General features: G+C 42.1%; 1 protein-coding gene and 1 non-coding gene across 2 annotated transcripts; both read right to left on the bottom strand.

Annotated features, from left to right (window-relative positions):
- Positions 1-626: 626 nt before the first annotated feature.
- LOC115199248 (shootin-1-like) lies at positions 627-16,921 on the bottom strand. Its single transcript, XM_029761870.1, has 17 exons — positions 16,900-16,921; positions 16,056-16,072; positions 15,814-15,874; positions 15,571-15,665; positions 15,116-15,296; positions 14,685-14,792; positions 14,469-14,537; positions 14,272-14,366; positions 12,524-12,670; positions 10,793-10,946; positions 9,755-9,896; positions 9,471-9,529; positions 2,334-2,431; positions 2,198-2,227; positions 2,042-2,095; positions 1,533-1,707; positions 627-1,029 (listed from the first exon to the last, which is right to left on the bottom strand). The coding sequence occupies exons 1-17, from the start codon at positions 16,919-16,921 to the stop codon at positions 878-880; spliced, it is 1,659 nt and encodes a 552-aa protein (XP_029617730.1). The 3' UTR covers positions 627-877.
- Positions 16,922-20,570: 3,649 nt separating this feature from the next.
- On the bottom strand, positions 20,571-20,653 carry trnal-cag (transfer RNA leucine (anticodon CAG)). Its single transcript has one exon. It is a non-coding gene; the product is annotated as a tRNA-Leu (tRNA).
- Between the last annotated feature and the right edge of the window lie 1,157 nt (positions 20,654-21,810).

Below are 21,810 nucleotides of genomic sequence, written 5' to 3'. Positions count from 1 at the left end.
GTTGTGTGAGCTAATTAAGGCGCTAGGTCTCTAGATACACGGAGGTCCAGAGCGCAGAATGAGAGGAAAGGTAGCTTTCCACTCTTCAAATGAAACAGTAGAAATCATTTGGTGGTGGTATGTGTATTTTTTATTCACTGGTACTGCATGTGTGCTTTCCATTTACAAATGGCAACTGAGGCGTGATGTGAATAAAATATTGTATTATTTCCACTTTGAAGTATTTTTTTTACATAGCTGAAGCATAGCAGGTATTAGAGTGAAGTGACCCCTATACAAAAAGAGACAAGCATTCAGAGCATCAGGACAATAATGCACCAAGAATTCCACGATAAGAGCATCAATGCAGAACCATATTCTTCTCACTCTTTGCTTTTCTCGTTGCAACATTGAATGTGAATTGAGAGAAATTCATGGATGGGTTATTAAAAAGGGCCACATTGCCATTCAAATATTTTTCACACCCAGCACAAGTAGAATATCCTTGTACATTTTTACTGCCACAGAAAGGTCTTTGCCATTGGCTTACTACCCTTAACCCAGTGTTTCTTGATCCTGGTCTTGGTGATCCAAATGTAATTGTTTTCCCTAGCACTGCACAGCAGTTTCAAGTCATAAACTCATCAAGCTTGGATTATTTCAATCAGGAGTGTACTGCTATGGCAAAAACAAAAATGTGCACCCATTTGGGTCCCCAAAACCCAAAGATTAAGGTCAAGCCTTAACCCAAGCCACTCACATTTTACTTACTATTATTATTACAAGCAAAGGTTCCACATATACATCAAATATGTGGACTGGCTGGGGGTACTCAAGGAGAGGTTTGGGAAACACTGTGGTACAGTATCCCAAAAATAGCCATCCGTTTTCCCAACTTTCAGATGTTCTCCTGGCAGATGATCAGTTTTGATTCTCTGATACGAGAGTTCCTCTTCTCTCTGTTTTGCTGGAGCCTCCGGAGTACAGGGGTGCTGCCACTCTCTCCTGCCCAGGGAAGTGCTCCTGCTGCTGGACCGCCCGGCTGGGGGCCTGGGGGAAAGACATATGGTATATAAGCAATTTTTTATATTTGAATTTTTTTTAAATATTGTAGATAAGTGAAAAACATCACTACGGCTGCGTCTAGAAAGGCAGCCCAATTCTGTTTTTTTCCCCACTAATTGGTCTTTTGATCGATCACATCTTTTAACATCAGATCTTTTTCAGATTTGATCTGATTGATCAAATGACCAAGTAGTGAAAATAAAAATCTGAATTGGACTGCTTGTCTAAATGTAGCCTGGGTAGGCTAATGATATGTCCTCCTGGTCCCTTGTTTGTTATCATCTGCATCAATCTTTCTCTTTAACCAACTTTGACCTAAAACCATTTCAAGCCACCCAAGACCAGGCCAGTCCATCTTTTAATGTAGTACCGTCAATTTAGTGCCCGTGGACAAAACAATAACCAGAAAGGACACTGCAACCCTTAAAAAGCCAAACTGATTGACTGTCCCCGAATCCCTAAAACAAAGGATGGAGATGCTACTGCACCTTGTATTTTGGTAGGGGTTATGGCAATGGAGGGGGCGGAGCTGGGGGTGTCCTGTCCATCCGCCATGGCCCGTCTCCTTCTCTGTAGCACCATCTGTAGCTCTGCCTCCCCCACGTTTCGGCTCAACCTATTCCGTGACCATGCCCTCCTGTGGCCTTGGTGCTTCATGGTGTCCTAGCAGAGGTAGTACAGTCGACAATCAGGATAGGTGAGGAGGAGGTTAAACCAATCAGGTCAAAGAAAAGAAGAATTCAAAAGTACAGTAAACCAATCAGGGTACATTATTAATCCCGTCGACCTATTAGACTCACTTCTCTTGTAGAATTGCAAATGCCAACATTTTTTACATTTTTTGTTGTTGTTGACGTTCTTATTTAACCTTTATTTAACTAGGCAAGTCAGTTAAGAACACATTCTTATTTACAATGCACCGGCCAAGCACGAACGACACTGGGCCAATTGTGCGCCGCCCTATGGGACTCCCAATTCTTTTCTGATCCCATCTTACCAGCATTCCTTTCAGCTCCAGCACGGCTGACTTTCTCTTCTCAATCCTCTGGTCCTGTGATTAAAAGATTCATAAATTAAAAGCATTTTAATATTAACTAAATCAACAGTCTTTTATAACAATTATTATAATAAGAAAGGTATCAAAAGTGCTCACCCTCCAGGCACGGTCATCTTCTGATCCGACCTGAAATAGGAGACAAAATGTCAGATGTCTCACCACTGTAATTGTAGATTGATTGACTGATTGGTTGATTAATTGATTGATTTATACATGCACTATCTAGCCCTACCTGTGGTCTCTGAGTGGGTCTCAGGACAATGCCTTTCTTTATCCTCTCCATCATCGCATCCACCGCTCGGGACTTCATGTCCAAAGTAGGATCTGGCTCTGATGGAGAAAGGGACACAACACAATAAATATGCTACTTGAGCTGTGCTGTGTTGAACAATAGAACTGCTGATATCAGAACCAGGGTCTTAATTTACCTCCTAAACATGCCTTCAATATCAAATCAAAATCGAATCAAATTTATTGGTCACATGTGCCGAATACAACAGGTGTAGACTTTACAGTGAATTGCTTACTTACGAGCCCATTTACAGCAGTGCAGGGTTAAAAAGTAGGAAATATATTTGCTAAATAAAAAATATAACACAATAAAAACAATAACGAGGCTATATACAAAGAGTACCAGTACTGAGTCACTGTGTAGGGGTACAAGGTAGTTGAGGTAATACAGTATGTACATGTGGGTAGGGGTAAAAGTGACTTGGCAATCAGGATATATAATTAACAGAGTAGCAACAGCTTATGTGAAGAGTGTGAAAGTGTGTCTATGTGTGAGTGTGTGTGTGGCGTCAATATGCATGTGTGTGTGTTCTGTGTGTTTGAGCATATGTAGTGTGTGTGTTGGAGTGTCAGTGTAGTATGTGTGAGTGGGTGCGTAGAGCCAGTGCAAGAGTCAGTGCAAAACAACTAAGATAAAGAAATATCTGTGGCGCAGCGGTCTACTGCACTGCATCGCAGTGTTGTGGTGTCACAACAGCCTTGGGTTCGATCCCAGGTTGTGTCACAACTGACCGTGACCGGGAGTCCCATAGGGTGGGGCATAATTGGCCCACCGTCGTCCGAGCTAGGGGAGGGTTTGGCCGGGGGGGGCTTTACTTCTCTTGGCTCATCGCGCTCTAGCAACTCCTTGTGCCGGGCCGGGTGCCTGCAGGCTGACTGCGGTTGTCAGTTGAACTGTGTTTCCTCCGACACATTGGTGCAGCTGGCTTCCGGGTTAAATGAGCGGGTGTTAAGAAGCGCGGCTTGGCGGGTCACGTTTCGGAGGACGCATGACTCAAGCTTCGCCTCTCCCAAGCCCGTTTTTGGAGTTGTAGCGATGAGACAAGATTGTAATCATGAAATTCGGGAGAAAAAGGGGGTAAAAATTCAAAAAATAAAAAAATAATAGAGGTGGTCAATGTAAATTGTACGGGTAGCCATTTGATTAACTGTTCAGCATTCTTATGGCTTGGGGGTAGAATCTGTTCTGGTGCCTTTTGGTCACAGACTTGGCACTCCGGTACCACTTGCCGTGTGGTGGCAGAGAGAACACTCTATGACATTGGTGGCTGGAGTTTTTTTACCATCCTCTGGTATAGAGGTCCTGGAAGGCAGAGAGTTCGGCCCCAGAGATATACTGGGCCGACGCACTACCCTCTGTAGCGCCTTGCAGTCAGATGCCGAGCAGTTGCCATACCAAGCAGTAATGCAACCAGGCAAGATGCTCTCAGTGTTGCAGCTGAATAACTTTTTGAGGATCTGAGAGCCCATGACACATTTTCAGCCTCCTGAGGAAGAAGAGGCGTTGTTGTGCCTTCTTCACAAATGTGTTGGTGTGTTTGGTCCATGATACAGTTGAAGTCGGAAGTTTACATACACTTAGGTTGGAGTCATTAAAACTCGCTTTTCAACCACTCCACAAATTCTTGTTAACAAACTATAGTTTTGGCAAGTCGGTTAAGACATCTACTTTGTGCATGACACAAGTAATTTTTCCAACAATTGTTTACAGACAGATTATTTCACTTATAATTCACTGTATCACAATTCCAGTGGGTCAGAAGTTTACATACACTGAGCAGCAGAGTAAACAGCTTGGAAAATTCCAGAAAATGATGTCATGGCTTTAGAAGCTTCTGATAGGCTAACTGACATCATTTGAGTCAATTGGAGGTGTACCTGTGGATGTATTTCAGGGCCTACCTTCAAACTCAGTGCCTCTTTGCTTGACATCATGGGAAAATCAAAAGAAATCAGCCAAGACCTCAGAAACAAATTGTAGACCTCCACAAGTCTAGTTCATCCTTGGGAGCAATTTCCAAACGCCTGAAGGTACCACGTTCATCTGTACAAACAATAGTACGCAAGTACAAACACCATGGGACCATGCAGCTGGCATACCGCTAAGGAAGGAGACAGGTTCTGTCTCCTAGAGATAAATGTACTTTGGTGCAAAAAGTGCAAATCAATCCCAGAACAACAGCAAAAAACCTTGTGAAGATGCTGGAGGAAACAGGTACAAAAGTATCTATATCCACAGTAAAACGAGTCCAATATTTACATAACCTGAAAGACCGCTCAGCAAGGAAGAAGCCACTGCTCCAAAACTGCCATAGAAGAAGCCAGACTACGGTTTGTAACTGCACATGGGGACAAAGATCGTACTTTTTGGAGAAATGACCTCTGGTCTAATGAAACAAAAATAGAACTCTTTGGCCATAATGACCATCGTTATGTTTGGAGGAAAAAGGGGGACGCTTGCAAGCCGAAGACACCATCCCAACCGTGAAGCACAATGGCTTAAGGACAAGAATGTCAAGGTATTGGAGTGGCCATCACAAAGCCCTGACCTCAATCCTATAGAACATTTGTGGGCAGAATTGAAAAAGCGTGTGCGAGCAAGGAGGCCTGCGAACCTGACTCAGTTACACCAGCTCTGTCAGGAGGAATGGGCCAAAATTCACCCAACTTATTGTGGGAAGCTTGTGGAAGGCTACCCGAAATGTTTGACCCAAGTTAAACAATTTAAAGGCAACGCTACCAAATACTAATTGAGTGTATGTACTGTAAACTTCTGACCCACTGGGAATGTGATGAAAGAAACTTGAAGCTCTCGACCCACTCTACAGCCCCATCGATGTGAATGGGGGCGTGTTCGGCCCTCCGTTTCCTGTAGTCCACGATAAACTCCTTTGTCTTGCCCACATTGACGGAGGGGTTGTTGGTAGTATTGGTAAGTATGGATACATTCAGGGCGTCTAGCAGCTAGAACACAATGGTGCTTTTTGATAGTAAATTTACAGGCATATATTATGGTAAGTATAAGTTAAACTTGTATCTCATTATGGTAAGGTGTGAAATAAGTATAGCTAGTTGTAATTGTAATGGCTCAGCAGATTATAAAAAAAGACGACCAGTCTTTACCTGGCTTAAAAGAAAGGAATATAATATCTATTGTTTACAGGAAACTCACTCTACAATTACAGATTAGGTTGTATGGAAAAAAGACTGGGAGGGAGATTTATATTTCTGTCATGGGAAAAGAAACTCAAAAGTGGTGATGATATTAATTAATAACAATTTTGATCCGAATGTGCAAACTGTCAAAACAGATCCGAAAGGAAGGTGGATCATTTTAAATATGCTATTGGACGATAAATATATTGTCTAATTCATGTCTATGGTCTAAATACTGTGCATTCAGAAAGTATTCAGACAGCTTCCTTTTTTCCACACTTAGTTACGTTACAGCCTTATTTTAAAATTAAAATAACATTTTCCTCATCAATCTACACACAATACCCCATAATGACAAAGAAAAAAACTGAAATACCTTATTTACATAAGCATTTAGACCCTTTGCTATGAGACTCGAAATTGAGCTCAGGTGCATCCTGTTTCCATTGATCATCCGTGAGATGTTTCTACAACTTGATTGGAGTCCACCTGTGGTAAAATCAATTGATTGGGCATGATTTGGAAAGGCACACACCTGTTTAAATAAGGTCCCACAGTTGACAGTGCATCTCAGAGCAAAACCAAGCCATTAGGTCGAAGGAATTGCCCATAGAGCTCTGAGACAGGATTGTGTCGAGGCACAGATCTGAGGAAGGGCACCAAAACACTTCTGCAGCATTGAAGGTCCCCAAGAACACAGTGCCTCCATCATTCTCTAATGGAAGAAATTTGGAACCACCAAGACTCTTCCTAGAGCTGGCCGCCCGGCCAAACTGAAAAATCGGCGGAGAAGGGCCTTTGTCAGGGAGGTGACCAAGAACCCGATGGTCACTCTGACAGAGCTCCAGAGTTCCTCTGTGGAAATGGGAGAACCTTCCGTGTGGAGGAAACCTGGCACCATCCCTAAAGTGAAGCATGGTGGTGGCAGCATCATGCTGTGGGGATGTTTTTCAGCGGCAGGGACTGGGAGACTAGTCAGGATTGAGGCAAAGATGACCAGAGCCAAGTACAGAGAGATCCTTAATGAAAACCTGCTCCAGAGAGCTCAGGACCTCAGACTGGGGCGAATGTTCACCTTCCAACAGGACAATGACTCTAAGCACACAACCAAGACAACGCAGGAGTGGATTCGGGACAAGTCTCTAAATGTCCTTGAGTGGCCCAGCCAGGGCTCAGACTTGAACCCAATCAAACATCTTTGGAGAGACCTGAAAATAGCTGTGCAGCGACGCTCCCCATCCAACCTGACAGAGCTTGAGGATCTACAGAGAGGAATTGAGATTACAACCTCTCACTTTCAGTTAATTGAAAATGGAACCTTTTTCAAAAAATCGCCCTTTCTAAAACAAATCATACAAAGCTGGTTACAATTCCAGTTTCATCCTCCAGAAAATACAGAACAAATATTACAACAAATAATATGGTTAAATTCAAATATAATAATTTATAAAAACTAAAACATTTATGAGGAAAAATAAAAAAGGAAATATCTTTGTTAATGATATAATGAATAGGAAAGGTAGAGTTATGTCACATGTGCAGTTAACAAACATATATGAAAATGTTTGCTCTATCCAAAACTACAACCAACTGATTGCACCATTATCGCAAAAATGGAGGAGGCAAGTGGACGGGGGAGAAGGTAGGGAACTTGTTTGTCTGCCCTTTATTAAAGACCAAAATTGGCCCCAATTATTTTTATATATCTAAAAATATATGTCAGTTTTACTTGCGGACCAAAATGTTGAATGCAGTGCCATAGAGGTTGCAAATAGTTGGGAAGAGATTTTCAACCGTGCACATGGTTTATGAACTGATACGCAAAACAACGCTTGATTGAAAATGTAGTTTTTCAACTTAATTGATTATACAAAATTCTTGCCACAAAAAGAATGTTATGGGGCATACAACCAACTTAGCTCTGCAAATTTTGCTATGAAGAGACAGAATCATTAGATATCTGGTCACAGGTTCAGGAATGGCTGAAAAATCGAATCATTTATCTAAAATTAGAATTGATGTGAAACAGAAAAATATGGAAATCTAAAGACGGCGGTTTACGGAGATAGGTGGGATGGACTGTGAGTAGCTGAGTGGTACGTTTAAAAGTTCATGTTCTATAATAGTTAGGACTGAAAAAACAATGTATAATGAATAAGTAATATCTATCTAGATGCAATGTACAGTATATAGAAATATCAAATTACTTTATTCTTGCTATGTAATGTCATGAATGTCCTGTGAAGATCAGAATGGGTCAGATCAGACTGACGAGATTGTGACAGTAACCAGGCCTCTCTCTCTCCCACAGAGGGGAAAGGGGGAGCTGCTGGATCGTCGACCGTTCACACTCGGTCGTAAATTACAAGAGAGGGAGATTCTTTAGTATCAACCAAAGGAATGTCTTTGTTCACAGACAGTTTTGCCTGCCCAAAACTCTAACATCCAAAAAGTGATAATGGAACAATATTTCTAACATAACAATGTGGGAAGTGGTCAGTGGGGAACTATGGAAAACGAATGTCATATTGTTTTTCATTTTGTAATGTTATTACATTTTCATCCAATATGTTGTGAACACAATATGAAAGTGATGAAGGTATTTGTGTTAAGATAGGAATGTGATTTTAGTTTTCTAATGAGATAATCGTTTTTTGATATCCTTTGCACATTAAGTAGCCACACCCCGAGTGAGGTCAGTGAGCTTGACAGAATGACTGAACGCACCTTTTTACTAAGAGTGCATAAAGGTTTGAAAGAAGAATCAATCCTTAGACCAGGAAACATGAGGCGGAGAGATACACGTTTGGAATGGTTGACTCTTTGAACCTCAACACGAGGTGAAGAAATGAACTCACCTTCCTTTGGACCAGAGAGACGAAGAGTTGCAGCTCATGTCCATCGTGGTCCGAATCCTGAATACCCACACGAGGAGGAAGGGTCGAGAAGCTCACCTCAGACAATCACTGGACCAGCTGATTAGCTGTCTTAAGGCAGATATTGAGAAAAGCTCATCTAAGTGAGACTATCCTACTACGTTCATCACCAATTGGAACCGTCGACATGGCTGGTTATCATCCAGAGTGAACAACAGTACAAAATGGGAAAGGGGAGGGGAGATCCCTTTTGGACAATCAGAGCCATACAGTTGGAAGGCCAACAAATTTCAGAGAAGGTTTGGTTCCGACTGAGATAAACGACGAACAAAGGCATTTCACACGTAAATACATTCATGATTTCTTATTCCAAACGGGCGGTGGTTCGTGTGCAAGATATATGATTAATGTGAAGACAGTCCTTGAATGTATCCACAATAAGTGTCCTTTTTTCTCTCTCCCCCCCTCTAATCTATGTTGTAACAAGCTGTCATATCTTGTCAGTCCACTAGGGACCTTTGTCTCATGTAAGTGTGTGTGTATCCTGTGATTATTTAGTTAGCTAGTAAATAAATGATTAAACCAATTTGTGTACTTCTGAATAATGCGCAAGGCTGGGTTTTTTGCAGATCCAAGAAGGTTAGGATCTTTCAGAATGAGTATTTGGTAAGAGGTAATGATTAAAAGATGACTGTTTATTAACGTTATAGGTAAAGATCTTATAGAGTTTAATTTGGGAGATGGTAACTCTCTAAACAACTTCTTCCGTGGTGCCCCAAATCTTAATTAGTTAATTGATACATGATTAATTTAATGGGGTAACAATTAAACATTGTTATTTATTTAATCCACTAACTGTCATGTCAGATTAATGAAAGTAAAGTCACGACAGTAACTACTGCAACAACAAAAAACAAGTGCCATGGATGTAAAATGCGTGTAGAATGTACACGTAACAACAAAAGAAAAAGCTATAATAACAAAGTTTATTTTTGTCCTCTGAAGAGGGTGGAAATGCGTAATCATAACATGGTAAGAACACTCACTATTCTTATCAATGTTGTTGGCTGACTCCTTCCTCTTGTTGCGCAGGATGACTAAGGGACTGAAGAGAGGAAGAAGAGAAAGTGTTGCAGAAGTCATTTGTTTAATCAAATTAAGCAAATTATTTTATCAAATGTACCTATGGGTACTACCATCACCTTGCTATGTAACAAAGGTCTACAAGTTTTCATTTTCAATATAAGTACAAGTTGTTTGAAATAGGATACCTCTACCAGCTAATATAGTGGTTATGTATTTATAGCATATAGATATATAAAATACCTACTCAACAGCAGTACTGGAGGGAGGTGGGGGCAGGGGTGGTGGAGGAGGAGGGGGTAGTGGAGGAGGAAGTGCAGGGGTTGAGTTGTCCTTCTCTGAAACCAGGTCTTTCTCTGCGTCTTTCAGCCTGTCCTCGAGCTGTTTCACTAAAACGAAGAGAAAGTACCACCAACCACAACACTGTGTCATATTTGAATACCGTAAAATAGCATTTGTTTGAATATTGAAAATGGGGCAAAGAGAAATTAAACTCCAGACGGTTATAGTGTTGTTTTTTTGTACCATAATTTCCGGACTATTAAGCACACCCGAATATAAGCCGCACCCACTGAATTTTTAAACAATTATTATTTTGAACATAAATAAGCCGCACATGTCTATAAGCCCCAGGTGCCTACCGGTACATTGAAACAAATTAACTTTACACAGGCTTTAACGAAACACGGCTTGTAACAAAAATAAATAGGCTTTAACGAAACACGGCTTGTAACAAAAATAAATAGGCTTTAATGAAACACGGCTTGTAACAAAAAAAAAAAATTGCAGTAAACAGTAGCCTACCAAGAAAGTCATTGCTCCAGACCAAGCTCCCGTGCAGCAGCTCTATTTCCTTTTCCAACAGCCAGATCAATCGCCTTCAACTTGAAAGCTGCATCATATGCATTTCTCCGTGTCTTTGCCATGATGAAGGTGACAAAATGACTACCGTAATCAGAATGATGGGAAGTTTGAGCGCGCTCGATTTAATCTAAACAGTAAACAAAAAAGTTGTTTGACCTTAACCCGTTCGGCAATGTCATTGGTCTAATGAAAGCTTCATGCCGCCAAAAAACTGAGCACGTCACAGAATGTGTATTTTATTAGTATTTTTTTTGGAAAGCGGGAAAAATCCACATATTAGCCGCGTCATTGTTTAAGCCGCGAGGTTCAAAGCGTGGGAAAAAAGTAGCGGCTTATAGTCCGGAAATTACGGTAATTAATTATTTGAATTGTGCATCAGTGTCCTATGCTCACTGTGACCAAACTACATCTGTAAATGTACCTTCCCCCTGAAGCTGGGTGACAGTGTTCTGAGCCTCCCTGAGCTGGGTGTCCGTGGTCCTCCTCTCCTCCTCACTGCTCTCCAGTTGGCCTCTGACACATTGCAGCTCAGATAGAACACTGCTCTCTTCCAGAGCATACTGGGTCGGTTTCACCTTTGATAGTCATGTACAGTGACATGTATTAGACTTACTGACTTTTTTTGGGTTTTGTTGTAATTTTACCCCCTTTTCTCCACAATTGGTAGTTACAGTTTTGTCCCATCGCTGCAACTCCCCTACGGACTCGAGAGAGGTGAAGGTATGGTGGAAATTACAAGATTATGTTATAATGCTGTTATTGAATTAAATGGTTGTTTTATTCAACAGAATAAGCGGTTGTTAGAACACTCATCTATGTGTGTTCTACTGAGGATGGGCCTTTGGAAGATTTACAATGTCTTTGGGGATACCGCATTCCAGAGCATGAGTTAATGTTTCTATTCTATACGGTACCAGGGAGAGATGGCTCCCTGGAGTTGGGGGCCAGACACATTTTTACAGCAGATACTGTCTGTATGATATATTATAAGTATCTTTCATACAAATCTTAACCTTGTGACCCATTCCATACATCTGTTGTGTGTCATGTAGACTGAAGGAGGATGGACTTTGCTATAAAATGCTGTGGCTCAAACCAGCTCTTTGAGTTCTTCTTTTTTACCTCCAGGGGTGATTACCAACCAGCTCCATTACTGCAGTAATTAAATAATGAAGTTTGATTGTTTTGAAGAAATCTTAAAAGTCTCTCCTTTTGATTACAATAATTCCACCACAAAGGTCAAGAGCCATGCGTCCTCTGAAACACGACCCTGCCAAGCTGCACTGCTTCTTGACACACTGCTCGATTAACCTGGAAGCCAGCCGCACCAATGTGTCAGAGGAAACACTGTCCAGCTGGCAACTGAAGTCAGCTTGCAGGCGCCTGGCCCACCATAAGGAGTCGCTAGAGCGCAATGGGACAAGGAAATTCCACCCCTAACCCAGACAATGCTGGGCCAATTGTGCGCCACCACATGGGTCTCCCAGTCACAACCGGCTGGGATCGAACCTGAGTCTGTAGTGACGCTTCAAGCACTTTGATGCAATGCCTTAGACCGCTGTGCCACTCGGGAGGCCTAGACCTATACATTTAAATGTAACCTATTCAGATGCATTACTCAGGTATTATATGCCAACAAATATACTGTAGTTTCTTTTTTTACCCCCTTTTTCTCCCCATTTTGTGATTACAATCTTGCCTCTCGCTGCAACCTCCCAACAGGCTCGGGAGAGGCAAAGGTCGAGTCATGCATCCTCCGAAACATGGCTTAACCCGGAAGCCAGCCACATCAATGTGTCAGAGGAAACACCATTCAACTGACGACTGAAGTCAGCCTGCAGGCGCAAGGAGTCGCTAGAGCGCGATGAGCCAAGTAAAGCCAAACCCGGATGACGCTGGGCCAATTGTGCGCCGCCTTATGGGACTCCCAGTCACGGCCGGTTGTGATCGAACCCCAGGCTGTAGTGACACTGCAACACTGCAATGCAGTGCCTTAAACCACTGCGTCACTCAGGAGGCCTAATATACTGAAGTTTCAAAGAGACTCAAACATTGTCTCACTCACACACACACACATACACACACTCTCACACACATACACACACACTCTCACACACACACACACACACACACACACACAACCCCCATCTACCTGGTTTCGGTAGTAGTGTTGTATGTCCTGTAGGGTACTGCTGATGTGGGCCACCTGTTCCAGAGCCTGTTGGAGCTGGAGACTGGTTTCTGAACTCTGCTGCAGCACCATGCTCTGCCTCTGGGTCTCCTTCTGCTTCACCAACACCTGTCAGTCAGTCAATCAATCCATCAATCATGAATCAATCAATCAGTCAGTCAATGAATCAATCAATTGTCAATCATTCATTTGCTTTGGCATATTTTGTTTTGGACTGTACAAGAGTTATGACCAGCATACAGTCATCAGAGGTTTGACTAGTGTAAAGGGCGGTATGAAGTCAAATTAAATGAATATGGAATCCCATACAAATTCTCTTCCAGCAGCATATATAAAGCTGTGGTATGAAGCTGTAAATGGTCAAATGATAGTGAAACTAGGTTTAACAAAATAGTTACAGTCAGAGACAGTGAGTTTAGGAATTGAAAGTCAGTGAGTCACTTTCACCTTTGGCTCCCATGAGGTCGAACACAGTGAAGATGTAGCGACAGCAGTCATCTGTGTGTTTGACTACACATCATCATTACAGTTAACAAAACAACCTGTCCCATATTTACTCCCAATTACCCTGGTGTAAGCACTCTAAAGTCCCTATAGCACAAGGCTACTTTCACACAGCTAGGGACCAAGTAGGGAGTGCTGTTTGACAAGGAAAAGGGCTGCTGGTGTCCACACAATATGCACACACAGACACACACACACACACACACACACACACACAAAGCTTAGCTAAGTTATTTCCTATTTGAGGCCCACATCATTATTATGCAGCACGACACACGCGGAGAAAGAAGACCTATGAATGGGGAGTGTGTTTTCAAAACATGTGAAAGTAGACAAATAGAGGCTTCATACACACACGCGCACACACCATCAAACAAATAATGCTTTGCATTGCATTAAGAGTAAAGGGGGCTGAGTTGTGTGGTTGTCTCAGAACAGTAGGGGTCCTTTTCACAGGTAAGGACCCCTGCGAGGCGTCCCATTATGTGCCTGTCTGGTAAATAGCGAACAGCGTGCACAAAGGCGACAATTGCCAGCATTCAATGTAAAGTGTCAAGCTAAAGGCGTGGTTGTGTTTAAAGCTATAGTTCCCGTTCTCAAACTGCCGCCGTGATGGGTGCTCATTATAAAGCAGGGGGGGCTCTAAGAGGGGAGACTACTTTTGTTGTCCTCCTAGACGCCCGTAAAAAAAAAGAAGGAAAAGATAGCCACCTTTGTTTACAACAGGGCCAGCTGGGGAAACGTGAGTTGTGTGTGTGTATGTGTGTTTCTCGTTTACAAAGTGACCAGCCTGCCTGTGTCCCTCCCTTCTCACACCTCTTTGTATTTGTTTGGCTAATTTGTCCTCTTTAATGAATACAGAATGAATGGGTATCTACCCCATCCCCCTCCCCGCGCGCCCCACAATATGCCCCCCGTCTGAATGAGGAAGTGAGGGTCTGAATGAGGAAGTGAGGAAGTAGCCCTGCCCTCCCTCTGTCCAATGCTCCTCCATTCACTAGGACTGCCCCCGGGCCCTGGTTGAGGCCACTGCTCTCCTTGTCTTCCTATGGCATGCCACCTATAGGAGTGTGAGATGGGTGCACACTCGCATGCACACACACACACACACACGAAAACAGAAACACATACGCACAGAAAACAGAAACACATACGCATGTACACAAAACGCAGAAATACACAAACAGAAACACAGGGTTGTATACCTGGTGAGCGAAGACCTCTGCGTGCTCTCTGAGGCCCTGTTCCAGCTCCAGTTTCTGACTGATCTCTGTGAACTCCTCTGTCACTAGCTGGGATACTATGGACCCACATACACATAAAACATTGAATGTGACTTTGGTATGTAGGTGAATAGAGCGTCTATCATGAGGAACACTGATGCGTCTGAGTGGGGTCTCACCTCTCTTCATCTTATTCATGTTCTTGTTCTGCTTGGACAGTTTCTTCAGTATGGCCTTTTCACCCCAATCTCTAGGGCCAACTGAGTGGAACATGTAGAAGAGTAGGAAACAATTAATACTTATAAAGTTTTACTTAGTACACGCACACACACACACCACACACACACACACACACACACACACACACACACACACACACACACACACACACACACTGCTAGCTACCTGTTCTTCGAGCTGGCTCTGCTCTCTCTTCAGTGAATCGACCTGCTCACACAACTGCATCTTCTCCCCCAGCAGCTGTTCCACTGAGGCCTGCAGCTCTGACCATTATGGAGAGAGAGAGGGTGGGGGGGGAGAGAGAGCGAGAAAGTGGGGAGAGAGAGAGGGGGAGGGGAGAGAGAGAGAGGGGGAGAGCGAAAGAGGAGGAGAAGGAAGGAGAAAGGAAAATGTGAGAGGAAGATGAGCAGGTATCTTATGTCTCTTTACGTTTTCTTGGTCGGTCGGGTAAAAGTACAAAAACAATCCTTTCAAATCTCAATTCTAATGCCTTGTATACTGATATCTCTCACTCATGTTCATAGGTTATACAGTATGTGTTCAGGATGGTAGTTGTTGTGTATGGTGGATCTCAGTGTCTCTATACCTCTGATCTGTGCCTGTTCTTGCAGCACAGCCTCCTCACCGCTGTCCCCATCAGGGTTGGGGTCGACCACCTGGTCAGACTCCAGGTCAAAGGTCATGGTGGCCATGTTTTCAGGAAGCTTAGGGAGGAGTGGCAGCAGAGCCTGGCTTCTCCTCTTCAGAACCTTGTTCTCTTTGATCACCTTTGTGTTCAAGGAGAAAGATATCTGTTAAGAGCAGGGTTCTTTATTCCACAGGGCGTGCAGGCTTTCGTTCCCGCCTAGTAGTCATTCAATTTATGAACTAATCATCGAGCCCTTAATCATTAGCTGACTCGTCTGTGTTAGTAATGGGCTGGCACAAAACTTGCACACCCAAGTGGGACACTGACTGGTTTAGTGGATGACATCACTGAGACATTCTTTGGAGTTCCAACGCTGTCGCATGATGAACTACAGTAACCATAATACACCCCACCTTGACAGCGAGGGCCTCTGCACTCTCCCTGCAGGAGCGTTCAATCTGGAACTGCATCTCTAGAACATCCATCTCCTTCAACAGCTGAGAGGATACTGTGAAGAGAGAGAGAGAGAGAGAGAGAGAGAGCGCTGCTGGATGAATAGACTCCTACAATATGTGCGCATTTATTCTCATTACGGAAGCTCATTGGAAAGCTGAGCTCCCACCATATAATCAAGGATGTTGATTGGTGCAGCTCACCTTCCTCTATCTCAGACAGCTTCTGACTGGCCTCATCCCTCTGCTTTTCCAGAATCTCACACTACAGGACAGATCAAACAAACAGACACATGAACAGAGAAATCAGGTCACATCTTACTTACTTTTTATTGCATAAGAAAGTAAATAAACAAAGTACTTGGAGTTATTAGTATAAGATCATTGGGAGGGGAGGGGGGTTCAATAGAGGAACACTAGGGCATCACAGATGCTATTGAAGATACCTGAATATCTCCTTCATCTCAGAGGAGCAACTGCTTTCTCCACCAGAAGCTGAGAAAATTGAGAATAAGTCATTCCAGAAACAAAATGTACAGTTATTACAGCTCTGAATCATGAATAAGTGGTTAATAAATGAGGAAGACAGACATTAGAATCCAAATGAGTCAGGTTTTCACTACAGATGTAGTGTCACGCCCCTGGCCATAGAGAGGGTTTCTGTTCTCTATTTTGGTTAGGCCAGGGTGTGACTAGGGTGGGCATTCTATGTTCCGTTTTCTATGTTTTGTGTATTTCTTAGTTTTTTTTGGCCGGGTATGGCTCTCAATCAGGGACAGCTGTCTATTGTTGTCTCTGATTGGGAGCCATACTTAGGCAGCCTGTTTTCCTTTGGGTTTTGTGGGTGGTTAATTTTCTGTTTTGTGTTGCTTACCTGACAGAACTGTTTAGCTGTTGCGTTAAAATAAAGTTAAAATAAATACATGATGAGCACTCAACACGTTGCACCTTGGTCTACTCCCTGCAACAGCCGTTACATGTAGGATCTTAATTTGAGCCAGTTTGCTACAGCAGTAAAATAATTCTGCAATGTGAATTATTATGTGGATTAAATGAATGGGCATTTTAGTATGGCTTGATACAGTTTTCATATGGGAAATCAAGTCTGAAATTTCAAAGTGGAAATTACAAACGTCAGAAGCCTTTTTAAACCTCAAATACACTACAAGTTTAACATTTCCTGCAAAGGGTGATCAAATGAAGATGTTTTACTTCTGTAGTACTTTACAGACCCTAAAGAGGAAGCTCCACCTTCTGTGAGAATACAGGAAGAGATTCCGGAAGTCTCACTTTGAACAGGGATCTGAACCATGCCATTTCCATAACCACCCAGGATTATAAATAATGGAAGCATTATTAACACCTTTCCTACCCAGAAGGTTAACATGCTACTTTATGCAAAACATTGAAATGGAACATAGGCTATACAGTAGTTTATGGGACTGGCCTGCGCATTAGCAATATACAGTACCTGCAATAATGGATAGGCTTTGTCGTCATCAAGCAAAGCTTTACACAAGGCTAGGGATATCCAAATGTTTACATAATTCACATGAAATATCAGATAGTCACTTAAGTATTTGTCTAAATAAGTCCATGCACCTTTCTCACTACCACATTCATTTACCCTCCAGTGCAGACCTATTTCAAACAACAAAAGCTGTAAGTAAGGTATGGAATTTGGAATGGTTGATATACCAATTTAATAACACCCCTGAATCGTGACAGTCTCACCTGCAGCGGTGCTGTTTTCCCCCTTGGAACGACATGATTACCCAGCTAGCCTCCGGGTCTTTCCCCTCTGGTTCTATAGCCTGTGGTTCTATAGCCTCTGGTTCTATTAGCCTCTGGTTCTATAGCCTCTGGTTCTATAGCATATGGTTCTATAGCCTCTGGTTCTATAGCCTCTGGTTCTAGCCTCTGGTTGTAGCGTCTGGTTCTCTGACTCCCTGACAACAGTCTCCTTGTTCTGTTCTGACTCAAGATCTTACTCCGCCTTTGACCAGCACAAACACACACACCCCAGTTCCCACAAACCCAGTGTGTAGAAAAGAGAACCGAAAGTCTTGCCTTGAAGTGATACAAGATGGGGAGTTGTTCACACATACTCATACCAGTAGTGAAAAAACTACAATTGTGCAATATTTCAGTAATTTAGCACAGGGTTTCCCAAACTCCCTCCTGGGTCCCCCCCTCCTGGGTCCCCCCTCCTGGGTGTGAGTTTTAGTTTTTTGCCCTAGCGCTACACAGCTGATTCAAATAACCAACTCATCATCAAGCTTTGTTATTTGAATCAGCTGTGTAGTATTAGGGCAAAAACCAGACCTAGAAACCCTAATTTAGCAGACTCTCTTATCCAAAGCGATTTAAAGTGGTGAGTGCATCCATTTTTTTTCCCCCTCTTCTGGTTCCCCATGAGGGTCAAAACCCACAACCTTGGTATTGGTGAGGACCATGGTCTACCAACTGAGCCACACAGGTCCACGTTTTAAGGTTAGGACAACTACACTGGATTCTTCCATCCTAACATTGTCATCAGTGACATCTCTGCATGTCCTTAAAAGATCACCTTCTTCCACTAAACACCTGAAGTATCCCCAGCCTCAGTAAGAAATTGTTTCCTCCAGTTGACATCTCTAACGGGGACACTGTCTTTGTAAATCTACAGTAAAATCAAAGTGTGTCTGTCAGGAGAAACCATGCCTGGTATCTTCATATTACAGTAGAGCAACATATTGTGTACGAACCAAATGGCAACTTATTCCCTACATGACTCATTGGGCTTTGGTCAAAAGTAGTCCACTAGATAGGGAATAGGGTGCTATTTGGGACACAGACCTTGACCTCTGTTTGCAGTCTTAACAGAGATCTGCCATTAAAAACTTTTAAAAAATCATCCTGGAAATGACATGACATAGATTGGGAAGAGGAACTCTCAATTATTCACACAAACACACACACACACACACACCACACACACACACACACACACACACACACACAACCAATTACTCAGACTATTCTCCCCCGTTGTTATTTATTCATAATCCCTAGAGTGGATAATGTTGTTTTTAGCAGCATACAGCTTCACAGGGACCAGGCCTATATCTGGTTGAGGGCAGAGACCTCAGTTCCAGCCCTGATGTTCGGATTAATAATAAAACAACATGTAATAAATACCAGCATTGTGAAGGGAAAGACTGAATTCAGCAACAATTAACCCCAAAAGAACCGTACTGACTCTGTCATACTTTTCAGCGGTAAAATGATTTTCCAGCACTGATAGACTGACCCATGGCGCTACTTTAAAACTGGTTGGGTGGTCTCGTTCGTTATCCTGAGAGAGGGGTATGGTGGGACGCTGCAGCACTTAGCCTATGTTCTCTCCGGTAGAGTTTTTTGTGTGTGAGGTTTTTGTTAGAATGGATTGCAGCGGCTTGGGTAGCGTAGCTACATTGAAACAAAACGTATTGTGAACGTCATTACTTTACAAACAGACCCACAATAACCATGGCACAAATATAACAGAAAAACTAGAGGAGTGGGACACACCAATAGGCTACCTTTGAAAAAACATTATGACCATCTATGAAACACTCATGCTTTTAATTTATCAAACATGCGTTACCTCATCTCTTACACTATAAACCATTGTAAATGTGCCAAAATGTTTTTGTTTTTTAACACATAGGTTCTAGATCCATAACAAACATTTATGGTTTGATAAATGTGATTTTGATCACGATGGCATTATGAGTGACTCCACCCTTCCTGGCCACCGTGGATACGTGGCACATTGTTACATCAATTACAGCAGGGTGGTAAAGGTGAAATTGTCACATAATATCATCGCTGTCTGTTGGCATTAGCTAGGGGACATTATCCCAGTGAAAGACTTGTGGAGCACTACTGGGCGCATAAACAAATAGGTGGAACAAATAGGTGGAGAGAGCGTATTGAGGTGTAGGCCTAACCTTAGTTGACCTGCCTGTAGGCTAGTTATTAAAAACTGGTATATTATGTTTTTCCTGAATCACTAATGAGTTGGTAACATTTAACACAAAGAAAGGCTAGCACAGTTGAATATAGTCACAAAGTCACTATTACACTTACCTGTTGTGCGCCAAAATGTCAATCGAAAAAATCTACCCATCCACCGTTCTATTTCGCTCCATTTGAACGTTTTGAATCGTTGTGAAGACTGATTCCATGCATTAGAGCATTATCTATTTTTATCAAGCAAACCATTGTGACACATTCGATTCATTATTTTAAAGCCATAACCAACATGGAATTAATTTAAGAAAATGATATCGCTTTGGAAGGATCACAAGGTTATACACGTTGGGGGAAATTATGAGGAAAATATTTTGATAAAACATGTTCAGAATTATTTCAGAACTATTCATGGTTCTACACCTTTGTAGTTGATAAAAGGCGTGCCATTATAACAATTGTTAGAGGTTGTCCATGGCCAATTTCTAGAAGTTCCATAAAATGGTTTAGTTTTACAATTAGGCTATTCGACCAACTCATCTAATATTTTTGCATACGAAATAAGACTCTATTTACATTGATTGCTGCAAAATAAATATACATGTTGTTGCTGCTTTCAGATGTTTTTGTTAGTTGTATAATTATTTATTTATACATATTGTTTATTGAAACATGAAGAATATATATATAGGAAAATACTTTTTACATCAATATGTTCAAATAAACGAATTATAAGATTATAACTATACAAACATTTATTCAGACAGCCTGGTGAAGATATTGGTCTACACCAATTATTGCAATAGTTATTGCACAAGACAAAATGTTAATTGATTGATTTCTCATCTTTATGTTGATTATGTAACACGAATAAATGTTGTGCAATGAAACGAATAGAGGTTAAAAAATACGAGAAATTAGCACTATCATTCGATCTCTTTTCTCAGAATTAGCGCAAAAGGAAATGTCAGAAGTGGGATTCGAACCCACGCCTCCAGGGGAGACTGCGACCTGAACGCAGCGCCTTAGACCGCTCGGCCATCCTGACACACCGATCTTTGTAAAATATTGCAAATATGATTGCTTTTGATCAGCACGTGTTTTAAACACTGGGTTCGTACGTCCTTTTGAGAGTCTGAACATTGGCATTATATTGCAAAACATATATTAGCGACTGTCTCTGCTTGAATGTTTACGTTCGGAATCAACACTGGGTGTCTATCTGGCGATTTCAGAACCGACTTCAATGGAATGAGATATGTTACTACTGGACTAGAAAAAAAACGTGGCTACGATGGATAATTCTTTAGTTAATAATATACAGATAATATTGTTATTATAATAAGTCATTGATGTAGCCTATGGCTCAGGGATGATGCGTAGGACACTGAAAATGAACCCATTTTCATGTTCTATTTTTAATAACAGGTCTACCATGTCTTGTTTATGACCTCACTCATTGGATACCATGTGGACTCAACATCAGGGGTGAGAAGTTGCATTGTTGGAGAAAATGAACTTTATGAACTGTTTGTTTATTATCACCATCATGTCTTTTCTGGGCCAGCTAGCCTTAAAGAAATAGTTCAGCAATTTTACATGTTTTTCGATATTTGGTTTCCTTACCTTGACAAATATCTAAACGTGTCAATCGCTGAACTATCATTTCAACATCCATCCCACTGATGTATTCAGACTGCTCACAACAAAACAACTTTATTTTTTTATCCTCAAATCTCTCCATTACTCAATCATCTGGAATCCTAACCAATCCCGCCCTTTCCCCGGCCCTGCCCATAGATTTACCCCTAATATCAACGTGTTGTTATACGTCTATTTACAAGCACAGATGTAATGTATCTTATGCCCAAGAGTGAGAGAGACAGACAGACAGAGAGAGAGGAGTAAGAGAGATATAGATGGAGGGATGAATGGGAGGTGGGAGATGGCAGAAGGCAAGAGGGAGAGAGAGGGATATAGACAGAGAGAAAGAGGAGAGAAAGAGAGAGAGAGCGAGATGGGGAGAGAGGGAGATAGAGGAAGAGCGAGAGAGAGAGAGGGAGTAAGAGAGATATAGATGGAGAGAGAAACAGGGGGTAGGAGAGGGCAGAAGGCAAGAGGGAGAGAGAGGGATATAGAGAGAGATAGAGGAAGAGTGAGAGAGAGAGATACAGAGGGATGGGGGATGGGGCAGGGACAGTGCAG

This window comes from Salmo trutta, chromosome 8 (genome assembly GCF_901001165.1).
Source record: "Salmo trutta chromosome 8, fSalTru1.1, whole genome shotgun sequence".
NCBI lineage: Eukaryota > Metazoa > Chordata > Actinopteri > Salmoniformes > Salmonidae > Salmo > Salmo trutta.
Note: the sequence above shows the minus strand (reverse complement) of the source record. Positions and strands in the feature narration are given on the sequence as shown.

Excerpts from the sequence above, each read along its gene's own strand:
- LOC115199248 (XM_029761870.1), bottom strand. The coding sequence starts at position 16,921 with ATGGTTCAGATCCCTGTTCAAA. Across the intron at positions 14,793-15,115 it reads AGAACAGGCACAGATCAGAG|AGCTGCAGGCCTCAGTGGAA; the intron begins GTATAGAGACAC and ends CATAATGGTCAG. Across the intron at positions 2,096-2,197 it reads AAGATGACCGTGCCTGGAGG|GACCAGAGGATTGAGAAGAG; the intron begins GTGAGCACTTTT and ends TTTTAATCACAG.